The 12306-nt window shown below is 36.8% G+C and overlaps 1 protein-coding gene across 1 annotated transcript; it reads right to left on the bottom strand.

Moving 5' to 3' along the window:
* Positions 1 to 5168: 5168 nt before the first annotated feature.
* On the bottom strand, positions 5169 to 12098 carry LOC134243764 (uncharacterized). Its single transcript, XM_062726008.1, has 11 exons — positions 12041 to 12098; positions 11281 to 11959; positions 11059 to 11175; positions 10497 to 10804; positions 10303 to 10410; positions 9966 to 10119; positions 9483 to 9666; positions 7820 to 9390; positions 6434 to 7663; positions 5737 to 6252; positions 5169 to 5560 (listed from the first exon to the last, which is right to left on the bottom strand). The coding sequence occupies exons 1-11, from the start codon at positions 12089 to 12091 to the stop codon at positions 5286 to 5288; spliced, it is 5193 nt and encodes a 1730-aa protein (XP_062581992.1). The 5' UTR covers positions 12092 to 12098; the 3' UTR covers positions 5169 to 5285.
* Between the last annotated feature and the right edge of the window lie 208 nt (positions 12099 to 12306).

The raw sequence follows: 12306 nt of genomic DNA, 5'->3' as shown, positions 1-12306 counted from the left end.
CGTTCAAATGATATAATTTCAAAATGTGTTTGCAGATTTTACTGCTTTTTATTTCAAGTTTATTCTGCATAAATTGGCGCACTGTAAAAATACGTACGCGTGACGTGCATCTGAATTTCTCATCAAACTTGCATTTTTTTCTTTTGATTCAAATCAATAATTTTTCAGAAATATGATTATTATGTTGTTTATTGTGGTTTTGAAATGTCTTCATCAACTCATGTGTTCTCATATGCTTTACCATCGGAGATGTGCACAAGGCGATACCCAAACCAAAAAATCATTCAACTGTAACGAGCGCTTTGGGGTATATATCGTTACAATGAGACAAAGTATCTGAAAGAAATATGGCGGAATACGGCTATAGTTGGTATGAAACAAGTCGTACATAGATGAAAATGTTGCGTTTTTAAGAATTCATGTCAGCTTTAAGATCGATTTGTTTTGTATTGTAAGTCTCTTAGAATAAATTTGTTTTTCATGTCTCATTTTTTCATTGGCCATAAGTGCCCTTTGCTTCTGGACATTTTGTAAATTATTCTTGAAAGGTCATAAAACAAACACACAAGAAAGAACTATGAAAAACCAGAAACTTCATCTCTAAAGAAAATGATAAAATTCAATTTGATTAAGTTACACATTGACAAAGGCGGGGATGGAAAGATCTGAAATCACATCTAAGGCACAGTCTTAAACAGAACGAAGAAAAGAATAAGGAGAGTTTATACACTAGAAGACAGGGGATCTAAAACAGTTGAATTCATGTTTTCGTTACTTATACACAAAAAAACAAAGTATATAAGAATTTATGGCGCCTTGAAAGAAGTCAAACATATAATTCACGCTTTTGAATATGTGGAAATCATCATGATATCTTGCGTATACTCATTTTCGTCATGAACAAAATTTTCATCAATTTAATAAGAGTAATAAGACTATATATATAATGCTTGTTTTCTTAGCTTTTAAGAACTTATCATAACAATTTTTATCCAAATATATTTGTGATTTGCGAGTCACTAGCGTATTTGGACAAATCGATCTCGGTTAAAGAATATCCGCCACCAAGATTCTTCATCACGTGATTGACGTCGTCAAAGTGATACTGTACGGAAGTGCCTGCTCCAGCCCCACCATACGTGAAGACAAATAAGAACACTAACTGGTTGTCGATTACAAAGAAGCTGGGATTCCCACTATCACCCACAATTTTACTCTCATAGAAAGCATGGCGATATGATAAACTTGGAGCAGTAAGGCTGACCATTTTGTCGTGCATCATTCGGAGATCGTCTACGAGAGCCTTCTCTTCGTAATCAGTACTCAGAACTGGAAGGGCGTGATTCACTTGGGAACCATATATTTCCGTGAAATTTCTGGGAAGGACTTTTGCAAAGGTAATGGAGGAAGGTACGTCTTGATCAAGGAGCCCTATCATCATGTCGTATCCGTTATGATAGTTTGTATGAGCTGGGACAGGAAGAGCATGGATTTTGATAATCTTTCGTTCCACAACCCTATTGTTCATATCAACAAAACGTAACGTCGTATTGATTGGCATGTTATAGTGCCTGGCCCAAATAGCATGTCGAGGAGAGAGCAAGGTTCCTGCTTTACGGTTGTGGCCATTGCTGTTCCAAGGTGACATACAGGTAAGGTCAAGGTCATGGGCCCAGCATTCCGAATTTCTGACATAGACGTTGTGGACGTGATCCTGTTTGGAGAAGATTTTAATGGCTTCTGATACTTCTGTACCTGCTGACTGTGTCCTGAGGAGTCTGTCGTCAATACCATCAGCGATGGCTCGGTATAGGTTTGTCTCCACACTAGAGAGAGTGCGAGGGGACGTGGAAGTGACATGATGGGTGAAGTTACAGACACCGTTCGCTCCAGTCCCTATTACCGTGAGAGAAATGTGACGGTTATAGAATGCATCACAAATAGCCCTTTGATAATCACATACACCTGTGAAAGAAAATGTCATTTTGTTATTTATATAATTATAACAATGGTAGTGTGGAAAGAAAAGGTGCATTTTGAAGTGCACAAAAAGCCAATTTGCAAACAGCGAGTTTTATTACTTTTAAAACCAAATAAGGCTTAATATTGTTTTCAAAATCTGATTTAACTCTATAATCACCCATTATCTGAGAAAATATATTTCTTGTATAATGGTTGATGATTAAGCTAATTCTAGACTGTTATGATTGTATTCAATCAATCAACTTAGACACGTTTCTAAACAGATGATCCTTCACACTGACCGTTATGGACGATGCCGTCATTGGTACAGATTGTGATGTGGGTATATCTCTGACAGACTCCGTTTTCTACGTCCTGTAAGCACTCTGAGTACGTCTTCCCATACACCAAATATGCTGTAATATCAGACAAATGAGAACAGAATTGCAAGAAACCGATTGCAAGATACCGGTGCCATGCTTATATAATAAAGTTCAAAGATAGTGCGTGAATTACCTTGGACTATCAGTAAAGTTGATATCACCGTTTTTACCGAATTTATTATTTCCATATTTTCTTCTTGGCAAACCTGTGACTTTTATTGGAGAAATGTCTTATCTCTCACTACCAGAATAGGAGATATAAAGGATTATACATGTTTGTACTATAAATGTGCTAAATTATGATAATATCTGAACAATTTTTAAAACTGTTATGCCACCACATGTCTCTATATACAGGTTCGCCTATTTTTCAAGCCGAAGCTGGTTCAATAGTTTTGTGATTTTATTAGTTTTTATATAGAGAACATAGTATCAGCGAGAAAACTAATTGAATTCAAAACTGAAAAAAACATGTGTATTCCTTATCTATCATGTTCTTTCATATTCTTTCATTCAAAGAATTCAGTTTTTACCATACGTTACTTGTTGGATCCGGTTTAATATCCAAAAAAAACCCTGTATCATTTAGAAGGACTTCAGGATTTTTTTCAACCACCATCCCTCACCCTAAAAACCCGTCATAGCTGAATTAAAAGAATAAACGACTTTTAAAGCAATCTGATAATGATATAATTACTTTTTTACAAATATTTTTTTCCCAAACAATTTTTAGCTCACCTGAGCCGAAGGCTCAAGTGAGCTTTTCTGATCAAAATGTGTCCGTTGTTTGTCGTCGTCGTCGTTGTCGTAAACTTTTCACATTTTCATCTTCTTCTCAAGAACCTCTGGGCCAGTTTCAACCAAACTTGCTACAAAGTATCCTTGGGTGAAGGGGATTTAAGTTTGTTCAAATGAAGGGCCATGCCCTTTTCCAAGGGGAGATAATTATGAATTAATGAACAATTAATGGCATTTTTAAAAAATCTTCTTCTCCAGAACCACTGGGCCAAGAAAGATGAAACTCATGTGGAATCATCCTCAGGTAGTGTAGATTCAAGTTTGTTCAAGTCATGACCCCCGGGGGAAGGGTGGGGCCAAAATGGCCGATCAAAGTTTTACATAGGAATATATAGGAAAAATCTTTAAAAATATTCTTCTCCAGAACCACTGGGCTAGGAAAGATGAAACTCACGTGGAATCATCCTCAGGTAGTGTAGATTCAAATTTGTTCAAATCATGACCCCATGGGGTAGGATGAGGCCAAAATGGCTGATCAAAGTTTTACATAGGAATATACAGGTAAAAATCTTTAAAAATCTTCTTCTCAAGAACCACTGGGCCAGGAAAGATGAAACTCACGTGGAATCATCCTCAGGTAGTGTAGATTCAAATTTGTTCAAATCATGACCCCCGGGGGTAGGATGAGGCCAAAATGGCCGATCAAAGTTTTACATAGGAATATATAGGAAAAATCTTTACAATTCTTCTTCTCAAGAACCACTGGGCCAGGAAAGATGAAACTCATGTGGAATCATCCTCAGGTAATGTAAATTCAAATTTTTTCAAATCATGACCCCCGGGGCTAGGGTGGGGTCAAAATGGCCAACCAAAGTTTTTCATAAGAATATATAGGGAAACCTTTTAAAATCTTCTTTTCAAGTACTTCAAAGCCATGATTAGTAATATTTATATGGAATCATCCTCAGGTAGTGTAGATTCTAGTTTGTTCAAATCATGATCCCCCCCCCCACTAACCTCAGTAAACTTTCAGTTCTGATCTGATATGTGCTTTTTTTTAGCCGATGTGCTCAGGTGAGCGCTGTGGCCCGTGGGCCTCTTGTTATATAAGCAAGCAATATTTCTCCAAAAAAGACACACACCATTGAACCCTTATAATAAGCATGTTATACGATCTTGAATCGAAATTTACTGAATTATGTAAATTTAAACATGCTAAATGTTAGAACTTTCAAGTTTAAAAAATGCTTTCGCGACACTGATGTTTAACGAGGCTAGGGGGTGGCAGCCATTTTTAGACTATTTCAATCTCCTTTAAAAGGAGAGCTCCATATAAAGATATACAAAATAGTAAAATTTTAAAACTAAAATATATGAATTTTTTCTTTGCCAAATTATAGTTGACAGCTAAATATACCGTATATAAAAAAATAAGTTAAATCTGGTGGTTAATTTTGGATTAAATTGTTGACCCACCAGCCTCCTTAACACCTGTTACAGAAATTCGCAACAATTCAGACAACTGCTTGTTTGTTTGTTTTACATTCCTTCGAAAAGTTTTCACTCCTTTTGAGACGCCCCGATTAATTGCAATTGGAGACTTTTACTTGGCACTTCGGTCATTGAGTAGTAAGGGGTCTTCTTCATGCCAGCAGCTACTGCAACATGGGACGTCGCTTTATACTAGTTCACGGTCTTATCCCTATGACCGCTATCCACTTCCCGCAGTGGGATTCTAGATCACGACGTTATTAGGATCAAGTCTTCATTTCGGACTTCGGGCAACCGCTCTTACCACTACACCACGCGGGTAACATTGATTGTAACGTTATCGAAGAATGGGCATTGTTATTCATGATTCCAAATCGTTAATTTTTCTGATAATCTCTTATCATCGGTACTTGGCGTTTTAAACTATTTTTTCATTTATGAAAATACATGTATCAACGTACTATTATAGTTTGGGAAATTTTTATCAAAAAAAGAAAGGTTTAAAACGTCAAGTGCTTGTGAATTGTAACATCAAAATATTAATAGCATACTTTATTCTGCAGAATACAAGTATTTAAAATGCAAAATGGGTAAAACAAACAAAAAATCAATTTGTACTAGCATTTCAGTAAAAGCCAGAGAAATACAGAAGTCCTCAAATCTGATTATATATCAGTTGTATATTTCACGTCTGAAATATAATCACACAAATTATTGTAACACAATTCTTCCAGCGTATACTTTAGATGTTAGAGTTGGAAACGAGGCTCTCACAACGACGTATACCACACTTATGTGCTCCATGTCGTCCAGATCGTAGGTGGTGTCCACTAAGCCATCTTGGCGCAGAATATCACTAGCTCCAGCAGAAGTCCCAACGCTGACGTCATATCTAGTAGGATGACGTTCGTTATAAACGAACACACGGCTCCAGTCAAGTCTGTACAATCCGTCTTTATTCAGTGAATGTAATATGGCGGGAAAACCTGCACATATAGCTCAAAAGTTATAATTATAAAATTATGTTACGCTGTTTTAATTATAAAAACTAAATGCATGAACATCTATTTGCTGAATTTTACCATTCTTGATACAATTTTGGAAGCAATATTTCCTGTAATATAGTTTAATTGCTCCACAAAAAGAAATTTGAAAACTCTACCTGTTAGGACAGGTCGCTGCACATCAATTCTAACAGAAGCATTTAGAGCAGGGCTTATCCATCCACCACTGTTCCTTGCCCGGATAAAGACTGTGTAAATTTCTGCATCTCGGAGTATAAGGTTACTGAAAGAAGCATAGTCATGTCTGCCAACATTGACCCAGTTTTGAATGATACTTGAACCCTTCTGAAGCTTGACATCATAGGAGATTATTTCAGAGTCATCTTCGAAGCCAAACCACCGGAATTCTATTATGGCTGTATCACTTTGGACTGGAACACCCTCGATACGAAAATATGGATCAGGGACCACGAATTCGACCCTTGCGTTCTCAAGTGACGGTTTCTCAATGGAAACGATATTGATTCCTCCTCGAAGTGTTGTTTGTAGTTCTAATTCGTTGACACAGACCACCTCCGGTACGAGTTTCGTTCCGTGTGTGGCATTAATGTAGTTTGACACAAAGGGGCTTGCCGTAGTCTCGCAGGGATAAATAACAGCTCCTTGTATGCTCTCTACAATAATTAAAATTTGAAAATGTACTGAAAAGTATCAAAGATCTGTTTGTTTAATTGATAAAATACACTGTAGTTACATTATGATACAATTTTCTGAAGGTTGAGAAAAGTAATCAGCAGAAAACAGCATGAATTTTATAAATAAGAAACAAGAAAATGCATCTTTTATTATTCTTACTGATGCAAGCTTTACAGAATTTGACTCCACTTTCGATGTCTTCCGATCGGAATTGTAGGATCATTTTAATCAGAGTGCTGTTGTCAACCTCTTGATATTCCAGTTTTTCCGAAAGAATCTCTATATAGGGTGGTGTGTGGTCGGCAATACTTTTGTTCGATGTAAAAAAGTTTTGTAATTTGGCGGCGTTTTCAGCAACAGCATGCGAAAATATTGGAGAACCATGGGGAAGAGAGAAGTGCATCGAAAAATGATGTTTTCTCCCAATATCAGCTAGAGGTTTTATCTGGGTTCCATTTTCAGTTGTTCCAATGCCAAGCTCAAATCTTTGTATTCCACTTTCAGGATCCATAGCTTTGACACATGCTTGCAACATGTCTGGTGAAAGCTGTGTGAATTCTATCACACGTTTTGAAGTAAATTCATCAGGATGACATTGATAGATGCTAATGTTTAGTTTATGAATAGGCATCTGTTGTTGTATGACCGAAATGGTTTTTATTCCAGACGTTGTTGCCAGTATGCCGTGATGGATATCGGCAGATCCATTAGCATTCATTTTCACAGGAAGTCGCATAATTTCATCTTCAAATCTCAGGACAATTTCAGTGTCCCAGGAAGCCTCTGTATCATGAATGTAAAACTTATAAAAGAGTCCTTGTTGAACTGAAATATTAAAAGATGTTTTCTCCGAATGCAAGAGTTTTTGTCGAATCAAGCTTTCATCTTTACATTGAAAGCTACTCGGTTCAGTGTTGTCTACAGTAAAAGAAGGGGAAAACGCTAAAACACCCTCATGTCCTGCTGCATCACTGGCTTGTACAGAATACCTGTATGTCGAGCTATCTTTTAAAATGGGTGATATAGCTGTTGTAGAGAAATTTGCGGACGTTAACTCTAAGAGATGGAACGAACCATTTTCAAAGATTTGAGTCCCGAATGAAAAGTTTCTTACGAAGGATTCCGTGTCGGTAAAGCCGATCCAAGATGCCCCAGTAGGTGATTTACTTGAGAAGAATGGTTTGTTTTCCTGCGAGAGTGAGTTGAATACCACGCCAGAGGTTGGTAAACTGTCATCAACAAGAAATCCATCTGACGATAAAGTGGTATAAAGTCCAATATTATTGACGGCTTTAACTGTAAAGAAGTATCGCACACCAGGAACTAGCGACAGAGATGGGCAATATTCCGTCTGATTATCAAGGTTGGTTGGCTCGAGTACATCGTCCACTAGAATAAATGAACAAAATTAAATATGACTGATAAATTTTTTGCGTACAATATGTTCAATGAATAACCTAAAGATTTATATATGAATTATGGAAATCGAACAAAATTAAGTTTATTATATTAGGCAATTTTACAAGATAATCAAAACAGAAATACGTTTTGGAGAGGTTCCGACGCTGAAACTGTACACTAATCGATCAGCATCACTAAACACATTTTTCCAGCACGCACATATTTTCCACTGGCTTTCGGCAAACTCGATGTCTACTCCGCATGCCTTATTTCTGGATTCAGAAATAAATTTTCCTTTTCTGACTCTAGGTGGGGTATCTTTAATTGTTATGCTTTTGCTTTCGAAGATAGCATACTCATCCTGTGAGACCCAAGCCCTAACATAAAGAATATACTTCTGTTTGTTTATTAAAGTCTTGTGTGCGGGTAAGCAAAATAGAATGGTGGTTTCCAAATCATTATCTGTCCATGGATTTTCCTTTTGAAGGTCAAATATTCCTTGCCCTGGAGATTCGTTAGCCAATCCCACTGTCCACTCGTATCTTGTGATATTGCTTGAGTTTGATCTCCAGGAACCAGCAATGCAGGAAGTAGATGACTGAATGAAATTGTCCGAAAAATTTGAGGAACCTATAAAAACCTCGGTGTTTGTGTGATTTACTTTCCTGCAAGTATTTTTGCCATTAAACACACACTTCAAACCAACTACCCCGCAAGTACAATCATTGTTACAAAAGGACGTTTTACAGGAATACCTCTGAGTTAGAAATCGCCCTCTCAATCCAGATTTGTCAGACATCGAAGTAACCACTGTGGCCTTTGCAGTTTTACTCTTCAATCCTGCATAATTTATTGCATAAATGGACAAAATTATTTCATTATGAGCATTAGGTTTGAAACCATAAAGAGGAATTGTGGCTGATGTCTGATTTCCTGATATTTGTAGGAATCCATTAGTAAATTCACCTCCATTATATGTTTTTCCAACAGAAAGTTTGAAGAAAGCTATGTCAGACTCAACATCCAGAAAACCAAACCAAGAAATAGTGGCACTAGTCTGATTGGTCTGGTTAGTAGAAACCTGCCAGAAGTGTTCAGATGTAAAACCGCCCAAGTGGGGCGGGCTTGAATCGATGAGAATTGGTTCGCTTTCACTGACTGTACACAGGCCTGCCTGGTTACAAGCCGCCACAACCGCAGAATATTTATCTCCATTTAACAGGCGATTAGTGGCATTAAATGGGATAATAATTGTGTTCACATTGTCGTGAATGACTCCTTCATACGGTACTCTTTTGTTATGATGACTCTTTAGAGAAATAGAATAATGAGAAATGCTACTTTCCTTATCACTAAAGAGCCAGGATAGTTTGATAATAGAATTATCATATTGAATTTGTGTTGCTTCAGATAATGGACTTTTCAAGGTGTGGATTTTTGGCTGTGATATGACTTTGGGCGGTGTGTCGTCTACTCTAAATGCATGAGAACTAATGTTGGTAGTGAGATTCACATTATTGTACGCCATAACGGATACAAATAAATCAGTTCTTAAAGGAAGCCACAGAGATGGAAGATATACATCATTGGAAAGGAAAGAATTCCTGAAAGGTAATATGTCGCAAATTTCTTTCGTCGTTCCTATGCACCATTCGCAGTGTTCAACAGATGAGTGTGGGTCTTGGAATCCTACCCAAGATGCCATTATTGATGTTCTGTAACATTCATAAAAATAAATAAATTGAGAACAAAATGTCTATATTCATAAATCAGAATTAAGACTGATGCTTGAAAACATAAAACATACCTATCATGCAAATATGCCATGCGTCCTGAAACACCTTTTATGTAGACTATCCCAGCAACAGGTGGAGAATTGTCCGCAACTATACCATCTGAAACCGATGTGGAACAAAGCATAGCTCTATTACAGGCCTTAATGAACGTGAAGTACTTCTGTCCAGGTGTCAAACTAATTTTCCAACAGTAATCTTAAGGATAAAAAGGACATTATCACAAAACATTATTCAATGTACGAGTTTGAGTACGTCGTTTTTTCCAATCAGATAAACGCAGTTACATATAACATTAAAAATCTTTTTACAACGATTATGTAGCCTTCAAGATATATTGATTCTATAATTATAGTAAACCGATTCTGTAGTTCATTGTTTAATTGATTTATGGCTTTATCAAAGATTTGGTCCGAACCTAGATTGAAGGAACCCAAGCATATCTCTTTACATGTACAAAGAAAGAAAAAGATTAATACATGTACTCGTTTGGTTACCTTGACGAAGACTGACATCTCTAAGTGGATCTACATTAGGAAAAGTTGGGTTTGTACCAAGACCCGTCTGGTAAGCTACGGTGTCTGAGTGAGGATCACTGAATCCGTTCCAACTGGCACAAACGACATCCATACTTGTCTGGTAATCTTCGTCCTTTGTTAATGGAAATAAACGAGCAATGAATGTTATCTTCAAATATATCTATAGTTGACAACACTTAACGTTTCAAGAGTCCATTTATCTTTATTCTGTAAATACTTATCCAGCCTATATACGAGTTGTTTATCTTGAGGTATAACAAGAATTAAAATTTTGAGTTGAAGAGTTGAACATTACCGTATTTATTTCAAAGCCGTCAAAAACTGTTCCTGGATGAATTGGAGAGGTATCCAAGGTAAAATTATGAGAATACACAATCGAAGACAGAAGAGCATGATTAGTTATCTGAAAATATGATGACTACATGTGAAAAGATCATTCAGAAATCGGAACATATAGGATTGCTGTTAAAAGAACTGCAAGTATCAAACCTTTAAGACTGCTCTGTATGAGTGACCATCTACCAGGTTTTTAACGTTATCAAAAATCATTGAATCGCCATCTGCATGAGTTAGTGGTACGATGATTTCCCCATTGTGGGATACGAGACCACACTCAAATTCCATAATGTTACTTTCATCATCTGCAAATTCTCGCCAGTGGACCATTATAGGCTGATTCGATATGTAGTAGTCCTGCATGACATCACCTACATAAAGTTTACCAGCATCGGGAGGAGAAATGTCCACTGTGAACTGGGTAACGACGTACGCGCTTTTTAGTCCTGCCCTGTTTGTAGCTAAGAAGATACGTATGATAAAAATTATCTATACGCGTTTTCTCCATATTTGAGAATAAATATGAACTTCAAAAATACAGTAATAAATAAGATTAGTTATCGCTTTCCATCAACATTAAGACTATAGATAAATTATTCGTGAAATCAGTTTATAACATATTTAGTTTTACACCCCTTCTCCCAAAGGAAAGAATTATAGAGTACCATTTATTGTATACAATGATATTTTTTTTCAAATCAAATAAATTAAATACCAGAAACACTGAGGTAATAGGACTCTCCTTGATGAAGACTAAGTTCACGGATTCTTATTGGCCCATGGGTTGCCGTCTTTTGCCAGACCAGTACATCATCAGCTCTTGCCACTGTACCTAAAAGAATATTATGATTTTAAATGCATTTACTTTGGGGGATTTTGTTGCAGTTTTCAAAAGAAAAAAAGAAAAGTTTTGAATTTAATTTTAGCTGGTTTTTACCAATTCCATATTCGTAATAGCTTATAGGAGGAAGAGTTTTCTCTCCTGTAGGTTTGGCATCTTCAATAAATGGTTCAATATTCAGTGCTAAATCTGAAAGGGAGGTGATAAATCCATGATGATCTTCTATGGTTACTTGGCCACGTCGAGGTGGAGTGGAATCCACGAAAAAACCATCGCTACAGCCACACGAGTCATTCTTGCCCCGAATACAAGAAAACAAAATTGTTCCATGAGTTAGTGGTATGTTTGTGAACTTTGCTATTCCTTTGTTGACATCCGCTGCTGACAGACAGTCTAACCGTTTGCTACACTCAACTACAGACTCGGGCGTGTATGGTGACGTCATAAGGAATGCGTCCAGGTCTTCTCCGTCATGCCCCAGAACGAGAACCGACATCTTGGCATCAGGTGTACAATAATCAATTTCGAGATCTTGGATTGTGTGGCGTAACTTCCCTAAACTCTTACTGAACGATACCCGAGAAATTAAATCAGCCAAGCTTCTATTAATTGCATTAAGATCCACGTCCAAAATATTAAGATTATTTACAACAGGATTGCTCATCACAGTCACAGGAATACACTGAAGAAACCAGTTTTCATCTTCTGTCCAAATTTGAAGACAGAAATAAATTCTTCTCTCTATGGGTATAAAATGATCGAGTTCTTGATTGACCTGAAAGGGAAATTATTTTAAGTAAATTGTACAAAATAAAGAGAATATCCAACTACTTGAATAAAAGTAAGAATAGTTTACCTCTTCCCCATTTAAAACGAAGGTCCAATTAAAGAGGAGGTCTCTTGCCATGGCGTCCAAAGAGAGTGTCCATCTTTCAAGTGTTTTGTTTGGTTCCTTAATGATTGGTTTTTCCCAGCTTGCAGTAAGAATTTTGTTTTTACCAGAAAAATTTAGTGTGGCTTCTTTAAATTTTATTTGTAAAGTTTCTTTACGAAACATAAACCCGTCTGAGCTAGTGTAATTTAGGCAGACATGACCAAAGCACGGGGAGACTTCTACAAAGT

The sequence above is a fragment of the Saccostrea cucullata genome, unplaced genomic scaffold (assembly GCF_032062105.1).
Source record: "Saccostrea cucullata isolate Sc308-1 unplaced genomic scaffold, CSIRO_AGI_Scuc_v1 ctg2337, whole genome shotgun sequence".
In the NCBI taxonomy this organism is placed as follows: Eukaryota; Metazoa; Mollusca; class Bivalvia; order Ostreida; family Ostreidae; genus Saccostrea; species Saccostrea cuccullata.
Note: the sequence above shows the minus strand (reverse complement) of the source record. Positions and strands in the feature narration are given on the sequence as shown.

Excerpts from the sequence above, each read along its gene's own strand:
- LOC134243764 (XM_062726008.1), bottom strand. The coding sequence starts at position 12,091 with ATGGCAAGAGACCTCCTCTTTAATTGGACCTTCGTTTTAAATGGGGAA. Across the intron at positions 10,120-10,302 it reads ACGGCTTTGAAATAAATACG|GACGAAGATTACCAGACAAG; the intron begins GTAATGTTCAAC and ends CCATTAACAAAG. Across the intron at positions 6,253-6,433 it reads ATTCTGTAAAGCTTGCATCA|AGAGCATACAAGGAGCTGTT; the intron begins GTAAGAATAATA and ends TAATTATTGTAG.